At 40.0% G+C, this 23,980-nt stretch overlaps 1 protein-coding gene across 9 annotated transcripts in view; it reads left to right on the top strand.

The window, feature by feature from the left end:
* kaznb (kazrin, periplakin interacting protein b) overlaps positions 1-23,980 on the top strand; it is a 145,342-nt gene that overhangs the window by 95,917 nt on the left and 25,445 nt on the right. For 8 of the 9 annotated variants that reach the window (XR_003220117.1, XR_003220116.1, XR_003220118.1 and 5 more), the window contains exon 5: positions 13,197-13,304. Coding sequence is in view for 6 of the 9 variants with exons in the window: in XM_019359251.2 (XP_019214796.2) it covers positions 13,197-13,304 (108 nt within the window). In the remaining 3 variants the exon portion in view is untranslated. Of the gene's footprint in view, positions 1-13,196; positions 13,305-15,761; positions 16,128-23,980 lie in introns of those variants that run through there. The other variant, XM_013273267.3, reaches the window with a different exon arrangement.

Below are 23,980 nucleotides of genomic sequence, written 5' to 3'. Positions count from 1 at the left end.
CTACGTCCAGATGAACAAATTCAACTTTTGGAGATTTACTTTCCTGGATGATTGAGAATGCATCAAGATATCTACAGCATTCATTGCTTTAAAGATTATAAGATATTCAAGAACTATATTGTACAGTACAGAAAATAGGATCGTAGACTCTCAGGCTTTTCTAGCTGGTTAATTAAAAAGAAGGTAAACAGAGATGTGTCTATAAAAGTGTTACATGTTTTCTTGCTGTTATACAAGAAAATTAAAACTATTAGGATGAAAATAAGGGATCTAACAAGTGCTAAAGCTAAAGTACAACAAACTATATCATTCAGACTGGTAAATATTACACTTTAATCATGTATCTTCTGGAATGAAAGTAAACATTTAGCAATAGTACTGCAATTAATACTCAATAACTACTTACGTTCTTCATTAACACTGGATTAAGGACCCGCGTAATAAATACACTGCAATGCAGAAGTAAATGTGTACATTTATTGTACAGTCATGTGAAAAAGCATTCACAATCAAGAGCATGCTAACTGCTTAGCGATTAAGAGGCCAAATAACAGCCATGTGCTGCTATTCAAATCCGCTTGATTTGATTAGCATTAGAAGTGTCAGCAGTTCTATAAAAGTAGAAGTTTTGACAGTTTGTTGGTCTGGAGCATTCAGGTGTATGTTAACATAATGCCAAGTAAGAAAGACATCCTCAGTGCTCTTAGAAAAACGGTTGTTGCTGCCTGTCAATCTGGGAAGGGCCATAAGGCCACTTCCAAACAATCTGAAGTTCATTATTCTACACTGAGAAAAATTATTCACTAGTGGAAAACATTCGAGACAGATGTCAATCTTTCCAGGAGTTTTTTTGCCTCAAGGTTGGAGCATGCAATAAATCAGAGAAACTCCAAAAACCCAAGAGCTACTTGTCAGACTCTACAGGCTGTTAAAGTTCATGACAGTACAGTTAGAAAAAGACTGAACAAGTACAGCTCGATTGGAAGTGTTGCAGAAACAGATAGTCTCCTCTATCTGGAAAAAACAAAACAGCACAGCAAATCTGAATCTTAATAAATTACAAGACTTTTGGTGAAGAGATCTGGCTGTGATGCATAGCACTGTGTTTGTTGAAAACCAAACACAGCTTATCAGCACCAACACCTCATAGCAACTGTGAAGCACGGTGGTGGTGGAGGGGTGATGATTCGGGCTCGTTTTGGAGCTGCAGGACATTTTGCAGTCACTGAGTCAACCATGAACTCTTCTTTATACCAAAGTATTCTCGTCAATGTAAGGCCATCTGTTTGGCAGCTAAAGCTGGGCTGAAATTGGGTCATGCAACAGGACAATGATCCCAAGCACAGCAACAAATCTACAACAGAATCACTCAACACAAAAAGAATCAAGGAGCCACGATGGTCCAGTCAAAGTCCAGACCCTAACCTGACTGAAATGCTGTGGTGGCACCACAGAGAGAGAGCTGTGTATAAATAATGCCTCAATGAACTGAAGCAACAATGTAAAGAAGAGTCGGCCAAAAGTCCTCAACAGTTATGTGATAGTCTAATAAAATAATCAGAAAACAGTTACTTCAAGTTACTTCTGCTTAAGGTGATTTCACAATCTACTGAACCATGGAGTGTTTTTAGTTTTCTCAAGACTGCGTAAAGCCCTGGGGAGCTTTCTTTTTCCACATGACTGACGTGGTGTTATGAGGCATGTCAACTTGTGCAAATAACCTGTGGTGATTTGTGATGCTACAATACAGATATTTAAAAAAATGGGATCAGAGGAATGTCATCAACCTGTGTCATTTATCACTATGATTTCTTGAAAATGTAGTTGTTCATTAGCCGAAGTACAGATAAGGACACAAAAAGAAATCTGAAGTGCAGTTAAATGTCACATAACTGACTGCTCATGAGTTATATTTAAGTAAATAGAGTGACGTAAAACACAAAACAGATTTCAGTGAAATTTCCTCCCTCACTGATCATTAACGTCTGATATTCAGCCTTCGGCTGTTATCAGAAATAATTGTAAAAGTAACCAAGCGTATTTTCATTTTGTGTTCCACAAAATATTTTTGAACATAAGGTACTTTCATAAAAGGAAGATGTCTGACTTATTTAACTACCTGAAACAGAATATGTTTACACAGAAAAGGAGAACATTATTTCATTAAAAAAAAAAATCTCTACAACCCTGACTGTGGAGGTCACCTTTATTAATTACCAAGTGTTTACACTGTAGCTGCAGGTATGGAAATCTTCAGTAATTGGTCGACATGCACTGTGCCAGGAAGAGACACCCGGTTTGTGGTGTGTGTGTGACTTGTGCTTGAAGCTTTGTGGTTAAGTTGTAAAACTTAGCTGGGATGCTAATTAGCTCTTCTACTGCCATTCGGCTAATTATAGTCTCATGGGGGCTGCAGCACTGACAGAGAGGAGAGGATAGAGTGTGGATACTTTGCTATACAGGAACTCTTTGCTGTTCTTTGATGTTGTAGGAAAGGACGTAAGAAAGTGGTCAGCTCCCTTCTTTAGATTGGGCCTGTGCTGAGACATTACTCATTCTGAGCGCTGCATACTGCTGAGCAAAAAGCTGATTCAGGCTCTTATTGAACTGTAAGGCACTGCGAGAAGAAGGCAATGACCTTAAAGACTTTAGCATCCATTGTAACACTAGCTGTGAGTAGAAGTCATGGTGTGGATAGCTTACTGGGTCATTTTTCATTTGCTGAATGTTTCACCATTACAGTAAAACTCGCCAGTGCACTGTGTAATCCATCACCACACCAGAGGGATGTAATGCTGTATAATATGCAGTATTTCATCCACCAACAATAATAGAGTGACTTTTCTATTTCTGTTTCTCACACTCATGCGTCCCTTTTTTATATATCAGTATGGTTCAAATGAATTAATGTGAAGGGCTCCCGTATTAATCATTTAAGTTTCTTCTAGGATACTACTTACAGTTTTTTGGGTCTGTTTTTAAAAAAGCAGACCATACGCTCATCAGCCCGATTCTCAGGGATTCACATTCAGCTGCTCATTAATACAAATGTCTAATTAGCCAGTCACATGGAAGCAAATCTTTGCATTTAGGCATGTAGACCTGACCAAGAGGACCTGCTGAAGCTCAAACCAAACATCAGAATGGGGAAGAAAGGTGATTTAGCCTTGTAGGCTGTTGGTAGCGGTGGTGGTGTAATGTTGAGGGGGATAATTTATATTATTTCTGGCACACTTTGGGCTACAGTACCAACTGAGCAGCCTTTAAACACCACAGCCTAGCTGAGTGTTTTCAGGAACATATCCATCCCTTTATGATAACAGTGTAGACGTCTTCTGATTGCTGCTCCCAGCACAATTAACCACCATGTTTAAAAAAAACCTTCTCCACGTCCACCAAATTTCAATCCAGCAGAGCACCTTTGGGATGTGGTGAAATGAAAGATTCACATCACGGATGTGTAGCAGTAGCAGACAAAGCTGCAGCATTTGTGTGATGCTATCATGTCAATAAGGGTCAAAATCTCTGAGGAATTTTTTGAGCACCTTTATGAATCTACACCAAGGTAAAAAGGGGACCAACCCAGTACTAGCGAGGTGTACCTGTAAGTGCATGTTTGTTATAGTTCTTTCACTACTATAGAGAAAGGCACAAAGAGGATATTTTATACAAAAACATTTTGACCTCCGAGGATATCAGCATGGTTTTTAAAAACTGATACAGCCTTGAGTTTGCTTCAGATAAAGTTTTGGGTGCTATCTTAATATTTAGCAAGAGAAATGATTACAGCAAACAATACCTTTTTTGGTCTCCAAATGGGCACCCGTGTATCCCTGCAAGACAGATTTGTAAAATTTCCTTTAAGTAAAGGGAAATTAAATCAATTTAATACCACATATTTATCTCAAGAGTGTTGAGAATCTACAATAACTTCTATCCCCCAAAAAGACCCAAAGACAAAAGACCTGCTGGTAAATGTCGTTGTCATAAATGCTTGTTTTTCTCATCTGTCAGGTTCCCAGAATCATTGTGTGCTTGCCGATTTGAGGATCATTACAGCAAGAGAGCACAGTTTGACTAATAGCTCTAGACTTTGTTGTTGGTTCCAAGATAGCAAAAAAAGCCACTTGTGGCTTTTTTCATATTATGCTTGGTGCCAGGAGCACAGCGTGGTTTGTGTTCTCTGCGCTTTTCTCGTGCAATTAGCAACTATAATAGACAGGCATGGCAACTGTAGCAGGCAAGCTTTGTTTATAACAAGAGCAAGATATGTCGCATCACAATAAAAAAACATTTTTAAATCAATAAAACATGCTGCCATCAGATATGACTTTTATTTTTGCCCCAGCATAGCTGCAGTTGCTTGGTTTAAACTGGGGTTAGCTGAGTTGTTGTATATTGGAGGATATATTCAATTCTCTTTGCGGTCTTTCTTCATTGACTGGTTGGCTACAGTGCTCTGTTTCACTGTGGGTGATCTCCATGTTTGCATCAGTACTCAGCTTGTCTGGGCCCAGTGAACATTGCAGTCTCAGTTGTATTATTCACAACTTTAGCCTCTGCTTCTTTTGGTCAGTACTATGCATCACATACTACTAGAGCTATTATACTGTAGCAACTCTAATACAAAATCTCTGTGTTTCACACCAAACACAGCCTCCAAGCGCCATGCTACTGTGTTGTATTATTCAGACTGAACAGACCGAAGAGCTGCAGTGGTTTCCTCTGCAGAAGATGCTCTGGTCTTGCAGCAAAGCCCGTCAATCTGTCACCTTTGTCATCTTTTTGATTCATTTGTTCATTTTGGTTTTCATTTTTTCTCACAAACTCATCTATAACTTACAAGCAGAGGTTGTGATAGTTTAGCTTTTGGTTGGAATGACCAGTGTAGAAAAATAACCTGTTTACTTAAAAAAATATGAATATTTTGATGGTAGCCTTTCTGTCTTCTTTCTTATTCCTGTAGGAGCTGGGATAGGTAATGTGGCAAGATTACATATGGGGAGAGGGAAGTAAAATAAGTCTCATATTTTCCAAATGTTCCCAAGCCAATCCTGGCCAGCTGCCGCGATCAGAAGGCATTGGCACAAGGAATTGGAGGAATTTTTTTTTTTTTTTAGTTGTGTCAGCGTTGGATTTCTTCCAGGCAGATTTTCCTGCTTAATCTTCACTTTAAATCCGTCCTCATCTAGCTTTCCTAGTCCGGCAAAGCCTTTGGGTTATGGCAGGGCGGATGATGCCCTGCAGTGGCCAGCTGTGGCCCAAAGAGTCAGATGAGCCATACAGTGTGTGTGTGTGCACAAGCTCACATTTGATTTTGAGCATGTTTGCATGAAAGGAAACTCTTGCATGTGTCATTGTGTTCTTCCATTCGTCTGTTGTGTCCAAAGGGTATTGATGTTTTTATTTAGATGAGAATTCATCTCAATTATTCAGCTGTACTGTGGGGAAAAACCCTGGAATTTAGAGTTTGTTCTTGTTTGTGGTCGCAGAGGATAGACCCATGTCAGATCCTGACTAATCCAACTGAACCTTAAGCGCTGGATCCTCCTCTTCTGTCTGTCTTGGATTAAATACTATTCTACTGAGTGTTTATGGGTTCACATCACTTTCATTATCTACACCATAATGAATTCCTCATTTTTCACTGGCTGCACCACAATAATACTGCAATATTATTACAAATGTTTGATGGACCGTCATCTATCCATCCTATGCCTTCATCTATAGCTATCATAAAGGATGATGGGATTTATTTATTTATTTCTTTTTTGTCACTGCTTGTCATTAAGCTCTAGTCTCCTGCTATTCCAGTTTGGCAGGTCAGCTCCGCTGTGATTATTCATCAGCCAGCGTTACTGCTGGATGATGCACAACTACTGTAAATCATCCCATAGTGACTCCAAGGTTAGGTATCATCCCATAACCTTGTTTTCCTGATGGTACTGTCATGAATAATGAACTGAGGTACTTTCCGTTCTCCTGAGCCCTTCAGCTGTTTTGGTTTCGACATAACAGCACAGCTCATTTTAATCACAGGGTTGAGCACTGAAATGCTGATATTGTTGTGAGCAGGTGTGGCATTTGGTACTGAATTAGTAATTCAAAAGACGCTCATTCATATGTCTTTGTCGACTCTGCTTAAGCCCTCATTGTGGAGTGCACACAGTTCTTATTTTAACGGCAATGACTTGTTAGGACTACAGGAAATTAGAGTAAACAACCCTACAAAATACAGTCGGAGAGGGGAAAAGGCTCAGAAAAGGATTTATGATTTCAGAGGGTTTTTCTGGTTGCAGGTACTTTTTTGGGAAATAGATGAACGTCTCTTTTTCTTATCCTAAGAGAGATTCCTTTTTTAAGATATCAAATATGGATTACGAATCATTTGTTCACTACTTCAGAGAAAAGTGGCTGTATTTTTTTACAGTCTCATATACTAGATAAAATAAGCAGATGGAAATGTTCAGATGTTTTATCTGCTACGGTGATTTAAATACTGTAACCAACAGATCATTAAACTTTATCACAATGATGCAAAAATGTACAACCGCTATAAAACTGCAATGATGTGCAGCATTAGCCACAATGGGCTGCTACATGCTGAGATATTAAAGGGGTAGCAACAATTTCTCAATGGTATGGAAACATTTGCGTGTTATATTGTGGAATAAATCTCCCTGTCAATCCCTGCGCTGAAAATTTTGGAGTTCCAGTTCAATGTTAGTGAAAAGGGTTTCCGAAATTTTGGAGACAGCACACCTTTCTTGACTCTGTCCTTGCACACAGACATCATTAGAGTGAGCAAAACGCAACAAACCTGCAGACGTCTAAGATGAGCAACACCGCTCATAACACCGGTAACCCTGGACGCTCATCTTCCCCAGGCAATTTCTCCTCATTGATGTAATTGATGTGTCCCTGAAGGGGCTTTTTCGCCCATGTTTCCTAAGGGCAGGCTGCTGTTGCAGGCTTAATGGCAACTCACAGACAGCATCCAGAGGCTATGGATCACAGCAGCCTTGGAGCAGCCTTTCAGGCCTCTGTTATTTGAGTGCCAGGAGTATTGATTCACTGTGTCACGGATTATTATAAACACAGATTAATAGACAGTAAGTTTTCAGCTCCGGGCAAAGAAAAAAACATTAGAGGAATGGCATTTTGCTTCAGTGGTTTGGCTACATGTTGGGGTTGTATAATAGAGATGTGACAGCTCAACCTTCAGTATATAGCATGCAGTTTCAGTTTTAATCCCCGGAGAAATCTTTCAGTTGCTTTTCTTATAAGGCGACGACTGCGTTGAATACTAAGTCAACTTTTCCTGGAAGAATTTCAGTGTTGTCATATAACTATTTGACATGTTTACAGCCTGAGTTTATGAACTCTTCACTCTTCTCCTGTTTTGTTTTGTTTTGTTTTTTCAAGTATTTTTTCAGTCATTTCCTTATTTCATTTGGTTCCATCATAAAAGTGATTTATTTTCAATTTCTCACTGCTATCTGTGTCAGAGGCTGTTAATGATACCTAACAGTGGAGGTGCACGGTACTGTGGGAGTGTCACTTCAGTGTTCTGTACACTGGGATTTGGAAGCACTCTGTGTGTCTGTGCCTGATAATACCAGTAGGGACCCGTGAGCACTGAGGTCAGGGATGAGCAGTCTCCCTTGTGAAATATTCAAACACTAAATATCTCAACCGACTTCAATCCCGTTGTCTTATGTAACCAGGCGGGGTTTTTCTGGCTCGGTACGACGCCAGAGGTTAGAAATCCAAAAGGCTTCATTTCATTCAGCTTTGCTAATGTATTCAAAGTCTGCGTGGTGGTGAATTTTCATTTAAATACTGCTCGAGGTTCTTCACATTGTGTTACAGATTCTATATCAGATTCTTGCTAAATTATTGTGGCCAAAATATGTTATTGATAAAAATATTGTCACCACATCTATAGAAAACAGCATTTTTGTCACAGTTAAATATTTCAGATCACGAAGTACATACAAAATTAGGGGGAAATATCTACCCAAACCTACTTGGCCCTATGTGAAAAAGTACCTGTCACCTTGTGAAATCATGAATTAAATGAGATTAAGCACATTTTTTTGGAAAGCTGGGTTTAATTTTTCTAGCCACACCCACGCCTGATTACTGTCAGTCCTGCTGAATCACTTAAACAGAACCTGTCTGACAAAGTGAAGCAGGCTAAAATGTCCAAAAAGCAACAGAACGACACAAAAAATAGCAGAGAAACAAAGTCTATCTATCAGTTTTGAAAGGGTTACAAAGCTGAAACTCACTTGGGTTATGCAGCATTACAAGTTCACCACTGAATGGCTAAAAGAAGAAAAGAAAATTAAGATTTTGGTGGGTCTAAGTCAAATCAGATTGAGATGCTTTGGTGTGACCTTAAACAGGCTGATCATGCTGAAAAACCCTTTAATGTGGCTGAATAAGAACAATTCTACAAAGAAGAGGGAGCCAAAATTCCTCCTCTCTTATGAGAAAGACTCATTGCCATTTCTCACAAACACTGATTACAATTTTTGGTGCCAAGAGCGGCACAACATGCTATGAGGTTTAGGGGGGATTTTCACATTTTCACATCGGGTTATGTAGGTTTGGATATCCTTTCAAATGTGACAAGTGTGAATAAAATAAGAAATTAGCACGGGGGCAAATACTATAGTTCATTTTGCTCTTATTGTCAGTACTTGTATGTTGTATTACTGATTCATTTTGCACATAAAACATGTAATCTCATATCTCCTGTATATTTTTGTTCTCCTCTAACTTTACTTAACATAAAAAGGATCTCCATAGTACTTTCTTTTTATAAAGAGTAGAGTACATGTGCAGAGTACAAATGAGCTGCTGAAAACAACAAAATCCCCTCACTATGTATAAAGTGGTGCTGAATTATTGTAATTTAAACTGCACGACAACCTCTGTTTAAGATTGCAACTCATCTGCCTTAACAAAGACCATAAAGCCTTTCAGGGAGAATGTGTGAAAACAGTAAACATTACAATGAGCTTCTGTTCTCTATGAGCGACTGATCAGTCACTCACCTCTTAAACTCTGCCCCACTTTGCACACAATCAACAGCTTGTGTTTCCGCTCATTACAAATTACTGCAAGTGGTGCCCGTACATGTTTGTGTCAGTCACTGGCAATAATAAAAAAGGATCTGTGTGTCTGAACTCAGCAGGACAGTATTTTAGGGTGTTGGTATTCCACAGTAGCATGCTAATAGCTCTTATTTCCTTTCCGGTGCACTGATTGATACAGGAATAAATGCATCTGCCACATGATCGAATGACTGCCAGAATAATTAAAGGTTAGCTGAAGGTGGGCTGTCTCGAAACTGATGGTAGTTGTCTTCTCTTTCTGCTTCAGTACCTACGCTGGCTCCTGCTGAGCGTCGACTCTTTCTATCATGTACTGTTAATGCCATTATGGCTCCAAAAGCTGAGTGTTCACTAAGAGGGAAAGTTGGGTCAGATGTTTGAATAGCTCCTCTGACTCTCAAACTCACCTCCTCATATTCTCATTAATAATTAGCTGTTCCCGAGTCCATTGTAATGCTGTGCTTCCCCTGCTGCAAAGAAGGCTCTTTCATTTTTAAAGAATTCAATATAACTTTTGACTTAATAGGAAATAAAAATGCAAATTTTCTGCTGGAGTATTATGGGTCTGCTTTGTGGATGCTTTCTATTTGAAGGTAAATAATGCATAAAAGAAAACAATTTGCATTTAATATATATATATATATATAGGCTTTAGTTTGTAATAGTGCTTCAGTACCTGTAGGCGTGTCCTTAACAATTCATCTCAGTAGAAAGAGACGTTGTTTGCATATAACCAATCAAAATGTTTTTTGAAGCACATTTGTGTAATGCTGTGCTGTCACTCAGCTTTCATCAGCCCCCATGCATCACCGGAAAAACACATTTATGAAAAACTGGCTTCTTAAAAATGCATCTCTACTATCCTCAATCTCACAATTTAAACCTCTTTTGCAACAGCAAACTGCCACAGGAATAAAAGTGTTTTAAAAACACATAGATCATTCTGTCAAAAGTGGTGGCTCACTCTGTCAGTTGGGAGCAAAACAGTTGTCAGACTGGATTATCAGTAGCTATAGCGTCTATAGTGAAAATGCTCTTAATGTCTTACAAACCTATGTCCCACTACACAGCTGTTTTGTGTGACATCTGTTTGTCGTGTCACAGGAAGGAAAGACCACATTTCTGAAAAATGCATTTAATAATTGAACTGAATTTTATTTATTTAGCACCAAATCACTACAGCAGCCCCCTCAAGGCACTTTATATTGTAAGGTAAAGGCCCTACAATAATAAAGAGAAAATAGTGATTAATATTGAATCTTTTTGCCAACATGGTGGTCAGGACTGTTGCCTCACAGTAGAAGAAGAAGTGGGAGTGTGGGCTGGTGTTGGTGATTCTAAATTAGCCCATAGGTGTGAATTTGAGTGCCAATGGTTGTCTTTCTCTCTCTCTCTCCCTCTCCGTGCTAGCCCTGCGACAGACTGGTGACCTGTCCAGGGAGTGCCTTGCCTCTTGCAGCTGGGACAGGCTCCATTTCCCTTGCAACCCTGATCTACATAAGTAGTGAATGAATGGATAAATTCCACTTAGCTGCTTCATTTTCAAGGTCCTGGAAGTCACGTCATAAGCACAGCCTGTGCTCTTCCTTTGACAGCAACCCAATATGTGCACTTTGAACAGTCCTATTCTTGTTGATTTGTGAAGTTTGGAGACTACGTGTAACTTCAGTAGAGTGCTGACTCTAATTCTAGAGTGGACTGGTGGTCAACCAGAGAGAGAAGCTTAGCTCCCAGTCCAAAAATAACAAACAACAACAAAGCAGTACTCTCTCTTTCTCACAGGTTTTGAAGCAACAAAAACACGTTTTTCTTTAGTTTAAATGTTATTAAAATACTCTACCTTTTCAATAGTAACAGCAGGCCTAATGACAAGATGGTATCATCGCATTTAACTGAAAGATGAGAGTGACAAAAACATTAACTTTATAAGACATAATTGGCCGAGATCACAAAGAGCAGCACAAACTGTCCCTTGTGGCCTCGGCTTGGGCAGCCAGGTTACAGGTGCACCTGCGCAGCTGGACCCTTTAATTTCCATAGCCTTTAACCTCTCACAGCTGAGGTCCAGCCAAGCGGAAATGAAGTGATTTGATAATCGCTCTCTGTGGTGCTCATTTGGGCCATGACAGGGTGTGTTCCCTTGAATTACAATGAACTGTACCTAACCAAAGCCCCTATGGAATGGGAGGCCACTTAAATCAGTAAAAAGCTCAGAAAATATAATAAAGTACCAAAACAAATATCCAAAAAATGAAACATGCACAAGGAGAAGGCAGATATTTAAATACTGTGTAACAGTTATTGATAATAAATTAGGGAGATACTATGGCTCCAGCAGAGGTATTGACATCTTTTTTAAAGAGTACAGCGAGCCAACACCCTTAAATAAGTATGGGAATAGATTATGTATTTGTCTCATCGCCAGCAGCTTCATCTTTTCCCTCTATCTATCTCTCTCATTAATGTTTGTGGTAAGAGCGGTCGAGCATGAGCCTGCCTGCTCTCCAATCCCCATATTAAAAATCAAAGAAAAGGTCAGCTTAACAACACCTAAACTGTTGTTGACAGGTCAGGGGGATGGAGGAGGGGGAGAAGGGAGGGGAAGGTCGGTAATGCAGATAAATACCATAGGGTTGTGAAATTAAAACTGTCAAAATATGCAGATTAGGGGGGAAAGAGTGAGAGCATTATTGAAGAAGATTGGATGTGCACGTGGTTCTACCGTAGAAGGCACCTGAGGGTAGACAGTTATTGCAGTACTGAAGGAAAATATAGTAATTAAGAAAATGCATTTGTATGTTGCACAGCGATACCTATATCTCTGTATCTCTGAGGAGAACTTATATTCATAGCCCCATAGAATGCATAAGGTAAGCAGGTTTAAAGATATTAAACCGACTGTGGGATCATAAGCCCACTTTGGAAGGAAATCATGCTCTACTTAATCACTCCCTGGTACAGTGAGGATATTGCTGACTCCCATAATCATTGTCATTTTCTATGGCATTTCATGCTTTAGACACCAGAAAAAACTGAAGAAGCTGGGAGAAAGGCAGTGAACTGGAGAATCTTGATGATTTAAAAACAAACATGTGCTCCCTCAAACCATTTTTCTTTGAAAAGGGGAGGAATGATGAGCAGATGGGTCTCTTTCACTGCAATTCACAGGAGTCCTCCTTGAGCAGTTCCATTAACCTTTTATCAATGTATGGAGCACAAAAGATCATTGCACAGGCACAGTGTCTTCTGGCCTTACTTAGATAGGCGGGGGGGAGGGGATTTTAGTATTAATTCAACAACCATGCATCATTACTGATACTCATTCTGTGGTGTAATTGCTTTGTGGATCACAACTGCAGTGATCTGTAAGAGAGAGACTCATATTTTTTACATGTGTAAAATTCAGACGTCAGAATGGATTCCCTGATTTAACAGGCAGTCACACAGCGTTACATATATTCTTAGTATGAGAACAACATTTACAGCAGAGAGTTTTGCTGACTAAAAACGCCATGGGCGGCACGGAGGTGCATTGGTTAGCTCTGACATCCCACATCAAGAAAGGGTTTAAATTTCCTAATCTCTGGGCCTTTTTTCTATGGAATTTGTTCTGCTCTGACTGTGTAGGTTTCCTGCAGGCTTCCTCCCACAGAACAATGACATGCATGTTAGGTTAATTGTTATTTGTAGATTGGCTGTTGGTGTAAATGTGCTTAAGTGTGTAGGATAAAGTTTTGCATGTGAAAAATGAAAATGTCCAAAAGCTGAGCTTAACTCACAATCCCAACAGATGGGATGATAACAGCAAACTCTTAGCAGCTGCATGGTAAAGTACTATAATCATCCAATATCAAATTTCATATAGGAGGTGGTATTTGAGTTTCTTTAAAATGCTCACATGTGTTTGGCAAGCCACTTTGCAACCCACCTTGAACCCAGCTCCTAACCTTTGTGCTTTGATGCCTGCTCTGCTCTGTGTGTGTGTGCTCTCTCCAGAACAAGATCCATACAGCTCTTTTAATTTGATTGATCCATTTCAGTAAAATCTAACTTCGTCTCTTTCTCCTACAGATCCATCCATGCGTCACAGGCAGAAGACAGTGGTGACAGACATGTGCTACCCAACAGAAATATCCAGCCTGATGGACTTTGGCACACCAGACTGCTCGCTAGGCAAAGGTACTGCGTCGCTCCAAAATACAAGATGTTGCCTTGGTGACAGCAGGAAGTGAGCATGGTGAAGACAGACACAGAGCTGTCAGCTTGACTTGTGGGGGCGATGGGGGGTTAAAGCTGAGCAAAAGGCTGCACAGGCTAAAGGAGTGAGAACAATCAGATAACAGCACTTGGTGCCTGACCACGAGGGCTTTACCATCCATTGCAGCCTTTGATTTATCGCAGCTAAATAACGTGTTTTGTTTCCCAATGCAAGGCACAGAAGTGCTGACACCAAACTGGGAGACTTGATTGATTCTCAGAGAAAAACATTTCACTCTGCAAACCGTCTTAATCTGAATGGAACTATATTGATGTTTATTGCACTAGAGTTACAATGCAGCATGCAATTGTTGCAGGGCTGCACAGCCACTTACCTCCGACGATCACTGCTGTCAGTGTAAGAGGCGTGTGTAGCTCAGGATAATAGCCTGTGTCAGTTTCTGAAGTGCAGCAGTCAAAGTGACCAGTGTGTATCCGTGGCACAAAAGGTATCGATCATGAGGTCAATTGATTGTATGTCCATTGTTGCTTGTGTCCGTTAGTGTTTCTCATTCTAATGACTGCTATTGTCCCCGCTTGTTCTCAAACCAGAAAGTCTGCACTGTAATTGTAATTCCGGTCTTTTCTTCTAGTCTAAACCCTTGAAGCTGGAAGAACATGCTCGGTTGCTGTTCGACACGTCTGATGTCATTTCCATCGACAATGAGCGGCGGCTCTAGTGACCTCGGCCACTCATTCTCCTGCTTCTCCCACTGCCTATTGTTGTTTTGAGTTTTCTTCCTTTCCTCCTTTTTTGATACAGCCTGTACTCTCTGTAGGCAAGCTAATATTTTAATCCCACTTCATCCTAACTCTCTATCAGCACTCCCCAGTGCTGATAATGCAGACTGACAGGTCAACTGTTCACTGCTGAGAGAAGGGAGAGCAATACAGCAGAGGAGAGTGGAGGGTAGAAAAAGAAGGCTTTTAGGATTTCTTCTTGCTTTAATGTGAGCAAAGCAAATGAATGACATAGTGATACAGGGAGTTAAGCTGAAGAATAAGGGCACAGAGGAGTGGAAAATTTCAGACTGAAGAGGTGTCAGAATAAAAGCAATACTGTGAATAAAATTTGGTGTAGCTGCACCATGACTTTAGATTCGACTAAAAAAAAGTATGCATTTATATAAAGGCAAAGAAAACACAGGCAGATATAGAACGGTTCAAATATTAATCTAATTTAATATAATTCCATTATTATTAGATTGAATCATTTAAAAGTTCACTTAAACCAAATCTAGGAGAATTTATGATACAGGCCTTACCCTAAACCCAAAGCATTCCCTTGTTTTTGATGTCTTACAATAACTGCCAATGAAGAGTTACTGTTGCAATCTTTATTCTGAGCTGTGATCGGACAGAGAAAATGAGCCTGGCAGTAATCCTTGAGGTGTCAGTACGTGATTGACAGATCCATTGCCTCATGTGACAAGTATCTGGTTAGACCACATTTGATCTTTGGACGGAGTTAAAAAGCTAAGCATCAACCTCTGACAGCTGGGACAAATGGCGCGGCTGCTCTGAACTGCTGTCACATCTTTACATGCAAGAGATTTAACTGAAGTTTCTGTGACATACAAACACTCCTACACACAAAAATATATTATGCTTACACTTTAGTATGCTAGTTATGTTGCTCGGGTGCTCATAAACTTAAAAAAAAAAAAAATCCATCATAGGTTTCTATCTAAGTGGGCCCTGTAGGCTGAATTAATTCAGGTACAGCTCTGTCTCTTTTCTTCAAATCACCTCACTGTACCTGCCTTTGGGTTTCAAGCCTGAAGAGACTTGAGAAGAAAACCGGACCAGCCTTCGCCTTATTTACTGTTAATCTGTTCAAACACATCCCAGTTCCTATCTAACATGACACAGTCTGTCCTTACTCAGCACTGGGCAAAGACCAACCCCATCCCCGGAGGGTTAATGATAAGGTGCATTGCTCATGCTAATATTCTAATCTCACTGTGTAGAGGTAAGGTGGTTTAGTTTGAAGCAATTCGCCACTGTTGTGGTCCTTTTTCTCCTTTTTAAAGCGTTTTATACTGAAGTTTATTTGGATGTGTTGGGGGGGGGGGATTTGTTTTCCTCTCTCTGGCCAAAACACAAATTCACATCCAGGAAGTGAGCACTGTACACTCATGTAGAGGCCCACAGAGAGTGCATAGCTTTCACAGAGGGGTGTATCCTCCAGCGTTCAGCTGGTGGAGTGTAAAAGCACACGCTTCGCCGTGCTCTCGGCCATCAGGTGGGGTGAGAACTCCACTGACTCACCTGGCTCATTACCTGAGGGCCTTGGTGCAGTTTGTATTCCCCGCCCCCTCCACCCTCCCACACGTGTGTAGGAGGGGGGAAAGAATGAAAAGCGGTAGTGGGCGTGAGTGAAAGTTGTCCTAGTTGCCCGTGGACACCTCCTTACGCAGGTACACAGTGAAAGAGGCTCGTTTGGCAAGAAAGGAGGCAGGAAAGAAGGCGAGTTTCTCTCAGGGGATGACTTCCTGGTAACCTGTTTGGGTGGAGCCACAGAAAGCAGAGCTGGGAGCGGCCGGACCGGCAGCTCAGTGTGCGTGTGTGTGTTTGTATGTGAGGTTTGAATGGTCTGTGTGTGCCCTTGCCGGGACGCATAGGTGTGCGTTTTAATTTTTTTTTTAAATCTGCTATGAGAGCTCACACCGAGGCTGACAGTGGAGCCGAGCATAGCCTGTGCCGAGAAGGACATGAGGTCCGAGAAAGAGGAGGGGAAGACCGGTGAGTGATCAATAGAAAATAAAATAGACGGTGAAAAAAGACGCCGTGTGTGTGTGTGTGTGTGTGTGTGTGTGTGTGTGTGTGTGTGTGTGTGTGTGTGTGAGAGAGAGAGAAAGAGACAGAGTAAGTGGGTTCGTGTCCTTATGTGTGTGCTTGCCTGGACTGATTACATAATAGGAATATAAAAGTTACAACAACGCTGATTAATTTCTGAAATTTCACGTTTGACACTGAAAGTGTAACAAGCGCTGCTGTAGGGTACGCTACATTTGCCTCAGACGTATTTATTTGGTACATGCTTGATTTAACTTATACTTATTGTCCCGATGCAAAGCGTGGACTTCGCACCGATTACATTTATTTGACAGGCAGACTATAGCTTTATTCAAAACAATATCATTAGTTTATGAAAAAAAAACAACTCCACTGCGCCTCGTATTGCTTTAATGCTCGATTAATCGGCGCTTTTATTCATGATCGATCATTAATAGTTAATCAGCTTAGTTAGGTTTTGACAATCAGATCATATATTAATTGACTGATTACACCTGCTCTAATATTAAGAAATCGAACCAAGCTTCTTTTCTTGCCAGCTGTGATATTGAAGTGGTTCTCATGGCAAAATATTACAAATATTTTTTATATATTAATTATATGCCATGAAATGCTGTTAGAATTACTGAAGTCACATTGTTATAAAACGGATATTTTTCCCCAATACTGTGTTATTATAAGTCTTACTTTTTCTTTACCTTTCACCATATGATCTGACTGTGGTTCATTTTTTTTAATACTCACAACCACATGCCTTTCCCCCCACTATAAAAGCTGATTAATATAAATCTACTCCATATCCCAGGATTATTTATTTTACTTAAGTAAAAGTGACCTACATACTGTATGACACGTTTATATGGATGATCGTTTAATCTTTTACATTGTGCATGAACTGTAATGTTTCATCAAATTCATGTTCCGTATAAAGGAGTTTAGTGGCTCAGCAGACATAATGAAGCTGGCCTATAATCTAAGAGCTACGTTGGCCCTTGTGTTTGGATTCATTTAGGAAGCAGACGCACTTGTATTATCCAGAAAACTGAAAAATTAAGGTGTTATGTTTGATGGAAAATGAGAAGATCTTCTGCTATGGAGAATCTTTTCCTAGATGCCATGAAAAGGATTCTTTGATGCTGCTGTGGGTGTGTGTCTGTGTCTTTCTACACATTCAGATGCACTTGTTGTGGTTGTTTATGAATCAATAGAGACGAGTTTCATCCCACAGTGTGTTGCATGACTCGTACAGGAGCTCATGTTTGCTGAAGCTTGAGGTCACCGCTCAGAAATTTGGAAGCTAATGAGTTTGACTGACTGCACTGCAATGCACAGATTGTTCTTTTGCTGTTGCCGTCCCACTCACTGCGCTGTTGTGAAGTCATTCACCGGCGTCGTTACACACAGCGTGTGGCACATCTTTACATAGACAGTCAAGTTCGTTTGTTTTGTTTTCTGATTTCTTCGATCATGTTTCTGTTTGATCTCCCTGTGAGCTGTAGCTACCCTGAGCTAATCACAGACCATTATTGCTTTCAGCATCTCAACAAGTGCAACGGTTAACGAGTACAGAACGGGTAGTTAGTCAAAGTCAAAGTCAAAGTCAGTTTTATTTGTCAATTTCTTCAGATGTACTTGCCATACAAAGGAATTGAAATTACGTTTCACACTGTCCCATGCGTAGACATAGACAACAATAAAGTGCAGATGCACAACATTTAGGTAACATACAGGATATAACAAGACAGGACCTAACATATAATAAAGAAATAATTATTGCAGTGTTTTACATGATTTAAACTTGAGTAAGGCTTTTAACGTTACACACACAAGCTGCAGCCAAGGAGGCGCCACCTGCAGTTTGTGAGATTATTCAGGCATGCTCCAGGACATGAGGGACGCTGTGTATCAAAACACGTGGATTTCCAGTTCTGCACAGACTAGATCCTGTTGTTCCTAGCAGATGTTAAGGCTTGTCTGCAGATTCAAAATGAGGGTTGTTTGCCATTTTCTTCTTCAGCGATCAACATCATGAACCCAACCTCATACTCATCTTCAGTATTTTCTTTTCTTCTTGAGGATTCATAGTTGTTGATATGCACAAGTCCATTGATGTTTGGGACTTAAGTGAGTTGCCAAAGTATTTGATGGCTTCTGGTTGCTTTGTTTCAAATGCTAACATGGTGGCATGATGGTGACTTTAGAATTTGATGGTAAACACCTCAGTTCATTAAACATTTTTAGTTTGCCAAACTGTTTCTTGACTGTAAAATCCTTCTATAAAACCACAAATAAAAAAACAAGGAAAGAGATATGATGTGTCTAATGGTGACCTTTTAGAGGTGCTAGTTGAAAGCATTTCTTCCCCTTGGATAAGCCATTTTCCTCCTTCCAGGCCTGTGGCCTTTCTCCAGAGCTGCATATTTATAATACTGACATGAGCGTGGTATCGATCTTCTAATCCTGCCCTTGTTAAGAACACAGGAGTATTTCCCAAACTGTCAAACTATGCCTTTAAAATAAATGCAGTATGAAATATCATAGCAACCTGAGTGTGTAGCGTCTGTTAAGTCCTGTGTGGCTTTACCACAGGAGCTTGTGCTTGATATCTAAGCAGATGTATCCGAGTGAAAACAGCTTGAGCAGATTGATTGGCTTCTCCGGTGTCTCACATTAGAACGGGGGAAAATTGTTATATATGGTGTAGCTTTAGAGGGATGAGGTCATTTCGATTGATTGAACTGAAAGCTGGATAATAGTACATTCCCTGTACAGTCGCTTCAGTGTTATTCCTTTGTCATAAACCGAAGGAGTGCCCTTTTCAATTCCTTCATGCCAGCAGGGTTAAGTAATCGCTGGGTGATTCACTTTATGTAAACAAAACCAATGCACAGGGAACGATGCCAATTCCAAGTGACATCGAGGGTGGATGCATCTCTTGACCATATTAAAAATATTTAAATTACTTTCAAGTTCCTAGAGCCTCCAAATGGAGCGTCTTTGGCAGAGTGCCTAATCTGCACATTATAAACACGTGAATCGATTACAACTATCTGCACTTGGCATCCTTGCACTGACCTCAGTTGTAATGTAAACCCCTCCAGGCAATTAATTAGTAGGAACTGTTCCTGATAGATACTGTATACTTGCACAGATGTAAAGTTCAGAGCCTAAGCAATTTAACTCTTACACTGTTTTCATTCATCAGACCTTGTTTTTGCACATTTGGCTTGAAATAAAATACTGGTTCTACAGCACAGTAATGTGTCAAGTTTAAGATTGAATTTGAGTAGGATTGGTTTAGTTTGGTCCTTTTTAATGCTGTACTGAGCATTTTGTGGTACAAGAGTAAACGGCACACAAATTGCAGTTGTTTAAGAGTAGTTGCACATTCGGAATCCAAATTTTATTTTGGGAAGCTGTGCATTGTTTCAGTATTAGATCATGCACAGGTCAGAGATTAAATTGAGGTTGAATTGTCTGTGAATGCTGGGAGTAAAGGTTTGAGAATCCAGGTAAATAATAACCAAAAAAAAGGAAAAAAATCTGTCAGCTAGAGAAAGAAACTGTGATTTGCTTGCAGAAAAAAAAAAATCATATAAAGGCCAAACACCTGTTTATGACTGCACTAAATGTCAGGAGTGCTATCTAGGAAAGGAGAGCAGACTTGTGTCCTTGTCAGTGATTAAGGGAACACGTTGTGTCCCTAACTAGAAGAATCGCCATAAAATGCAAACCCTGGGTAAGAGACATGAAATGAAACTAGATCTGTGGACCCATAAAAAGAAATCAATCTCTGACTCGTGAGACTTTCTATGTTGTTGACAAAGCAGCATCCTCTGTCAAGCACTGTGCTTCACTGGAATCGACACTGACAGAAGCAATGGGATAAATCGGAGATGTACAGGAGCAACATGTGTGCGCAGAAATGGCTAAATGTAACCCCACTGGGTGAAATTTTACCATTCAGCAGTGCAGCAATCGTAAACGTAGCTATAAATCACCCAACAACGAACTTTTCAAGTGAACAGCTAGAATATTCTCGACTGGTCGAGTGAGTTGCCTCAACTCAATCTGCCTGAGCTGCATTCCGCTTTCTAATAACGAGACTCTACAGGCAGGGACTTTTCACAACAAACAAGTAAAGGTGGATCCAGTGAACATCTCAAGGACCAGCATGGCATCTCGAAATCGTCTTCTGATGTCTGATATGAAGACAGCAGCAGCGACTGACTTCTGCTATGTATTGAATATGATGATTCTATTTGATTTTTTACTAAAACTGGCATGGGTTGTTGTATCCTTTACTTAAAAGCAAAAAGAACTGAAAGCACGCAGTAGTTCAGATACATTACATACACACGTGGAGAACTTCATGTTTGCTGGATTTATTCTTATGTGCTCAGCCAGCACGGGCACATATACAATCATGTTAACATGTTAGCAAATTTTAGAAAATTGTATGTATTTACTGTGTATATATTTGAATTTTTGATGTATTAACTGGATTTCTTATCCATAATCATGTTAAATTATCAATTAAATAGTAAATACTTTAGTCAGGTAGGTTAAAGAGTCAGTAGCATGCATTATTTATGCCCAGATGTGTTATAGAGAGCCAGGTGTAATAGCCTGACAGGGGAATGGACCTGACCCATACGTGCAGGGACTTTTTAGGATGCAAAAGCACAGTGCTCAGAGTCTCCAGGTGTCAGGGCTTTAGAAATGAGGTGTTTGCTCACTTCTATTTGATCTCCTGGTTTGAAGCTCATCAGTGTTTTTACTGCTATTTGTAGCTTAAGCATATCGAATTTGACTTAATGCAGCCCACACTCTCTATACAATCTCCAATCCATTACCACACAGGTTCCTACTAGAGGTGGGAATCACCATACATCCCACGATACGATATTATCACAATACTTAACGCACAATACGATATTATTGCAATTTTTAAAAATATTTTGCGATATTCAGATTCTGTACATAAAGGTAAACTTTATCAATATTCATTTTATCTAATAACAAAGTCTCACACTCAGTCTTTCTCTCATTTCAGTCAGTTTTATTGTTGACAAACTGAACGGTTTGTATTACAGTCTAGTCCAACTTAACTGAACGTAACCATCTGGTACAATTATAGCTATTCTGAACTATGCAATTTGTGAAAACTATGCAGCCCCTTCAGCAACTGAAGAATTTGAAAGTAAATTAAAACAAAATATAATTTTACATTAAATAAAAAAGTTTTAAACCTAATTAAAATAAAACATGTCTTAAATTAAAATAAGTAAACTGTCATGTTTATTGCTGTCATAAAAAAAGTTAAACACATTTGGACAGTGAAGGAATGTCAGGATTCTTGCTCAGAAAAAGGAGCTGATCAACATGCTCTGAAGTCAGAGCATGTTCCAGTCCACAAAAACTTTTTTTGTAACAAAATATCGATTTCTGCTGTCCCTGTATCGATACATTATTAGCAAACAAAATATCACGATACTACACAGTATCGATTTTTTCCCCCACCCCTAGTTCCTACTGTGCCCATAGTACAAGTTGACAATAAAGATGCTAAATATAGTTTTGCTGATGATTTTACAAAAGCCACTAATCGCTGCAGCGTACCTATGCCATCCACCCACCCGACCTCCCCTTAATTTGACTCAGCAGGGTGCCCCTGAAGGAATTAATGTATTTACTTATGAAGCTTCTCACTCTGTCTTTTCTCTCTCTTTTGTGTCAGGCATGGGTTTGGAACTGATTGGTTACAGTTGTTTAATAAATCCGTAAACACGTGGTTTGGTTTTTCTGTCTGAAGTTGTAAAAAGCTCAGAAGACTTTTAGGAAATAATCTGAACAGACATTTGTTCAATGCAGAATTGGAAGGAGGAGGCAGCGTGATGGTAGATAGCGCTGTTGTCTCACAGAAAGAAGGTCCTGTGTTCAAATTGCTGGCCACCTGGGGGCCTCTCTCTGTGGTGTTTGCATGTTTTCCTTGCATCCGTGTGGGTTCTCTAAGATACTCCAGCTTTTTTCCACAGAAAGAAGATGCAGATGCATATTGGCCTCGAATGATTGTCTGTTTCTGTGTGTAGGGCCTGCAGTAGAATGGCCACCTTTCCAGGAAGTAGCATGTCTCTCATCCTATGGATGGATGGAATTATTTGAATGGGAGAAAGGAACTGAAAGGAAGGTGTTGTTTGGGGGTTTTTTTCTTTTAACTTGACTTCCTGATTTTATATATCTGTAGTTATGCAATCATCTGTAAGACCACACACTTTGTCACGTTGCCCCTTTTATCTGTCGCTACCATGATGACATACTTGCACTGACGGGGCAATCACACCGATGTTTATGGAATATACTGAGGCTAATGGGAATCAACCTAGTATTAGTCATAAACAAAAGTATGTAAAGGTTTCATCCAGTAGTTCTTCAGATGCCAGAGATAACATAAGAAAACTAGTAACGTCACTCAGATACTCTTGTTTACCATTCACACATCGCCACTCTGATGAAGCACTCTAAAGTTATTTGCAATGTGACGCAAGTGACACACTCATTAATGTATTGTTACTGACTGTATGCCTTGCATGACTTCTTTTAAGGTGTATTTTTCCTCCCTTTGAAGGTTACAGAGTTACTTGTATGAGCTGAATCACACTGTTGTCTTCTCTCACGTCAGTCTCACCCGAGCTTCATACCATAAATAGTGAAGGCCAGAGCTCAGCAGGCATGTGCGCCTGTTCTCATAATTTACTATAGAAATAGCCACCTTTAAGCTAAATTGCACACACGAAGTGCAACCATTTTCAGAAACTCAGGACACTGTAAATGTAAATTAAAACAGGAGGCATCGCTGTGCAAATAATTCAAGCCCTTCATTGAAAATAATACTAAATATTGAAACTGAAAAGCTCTTTTTCACCCCCAAATTTGATGCTGATAACATGTTACAGGAAAAGCTTGGACACGACCACGATTGCTACTTTACTGCATAAATTCTTCTTTTAACAATGCTATTTATATTTCAGGGGAACTGAGGAGACCGATTTTTATAGTTTAAAGACAGCAATGTTGTCCTGTCCATTCTGGATGTGGGATTTCAGCAGCCCCATGAGCCTCTTTTGTCATTTTACAGCTCCCTGCTGCAACGAGGGAAGTTCAGCACCCAGACCCTTTTGTTAAGGAGTCTGGCTGCTGTAATATGGGCAGAATATAGTTTACTTATTTCGGCAAGACCATGGTAGAAACCTTCCTTTAGAAAAAAAACACATTGTTGGATTGGTAGCATAATGGTGAATGGGTAAAGATAGATGTGTATATCATCAGGGTCAAACAATCTAGAACGGGTCAGAAGATCACAGACATTCAATGTAGGCTTTTGGCCTTCTCCCTTTTAAACATTTTATACATTGGTCCAGTGGTTAGTGCTGTCACCACAAAGGAAGAAGGTTCCTGATTCAAACCCCGGCTGGGCTCTTGGTTTGTGGAGTTTGCATGTTATCCACTGTGTGGGCTGTGTGGGTTTTCTTTCAGTGGCTCCGACCTCCTCTTACAGTCCAAAGACATGTATGTTAGATCTGTGCTACGTAAATGCACAGACGTAGCATTTGCAGTACATTGCACTGCAAAATCTTTGCAACTTTACATGAAGAAATGTTATTCTGAAACTATAAACTTGCTCATGCAGTCTTTCAGGGTGTTGAACAAACTCGGGCTGTCTCAAATGGTCTATTTATACCCAGTTATGTGACTGACCTGCTGCCAATTAACCTTATTAGTTGTGAGGCGTTCCACCA

This window comes from Oreochromis niloticus, linkage group LG5 (genome assembly GCF_001858045.2).
Source record: "Oreochromis niloticus isolate F11D_XX linkage group LG5, O_niloticus_UMD_NMBU, whole genome shotgun sequence".
In the NCBI taxonomy this organism is placed as follows: domain Eukaryota; kingdom Metazoa; phylum Chordata; class Actinopteri; order Cichliformes; family Cichlidae; genus Oreochromis; species Oreochromis niloticus.
The sequence above is the reverse complement of the archived record's forward strand: the minus strand, read 5'-3'. Positions and strand labels throughout refer to the sequence as shown.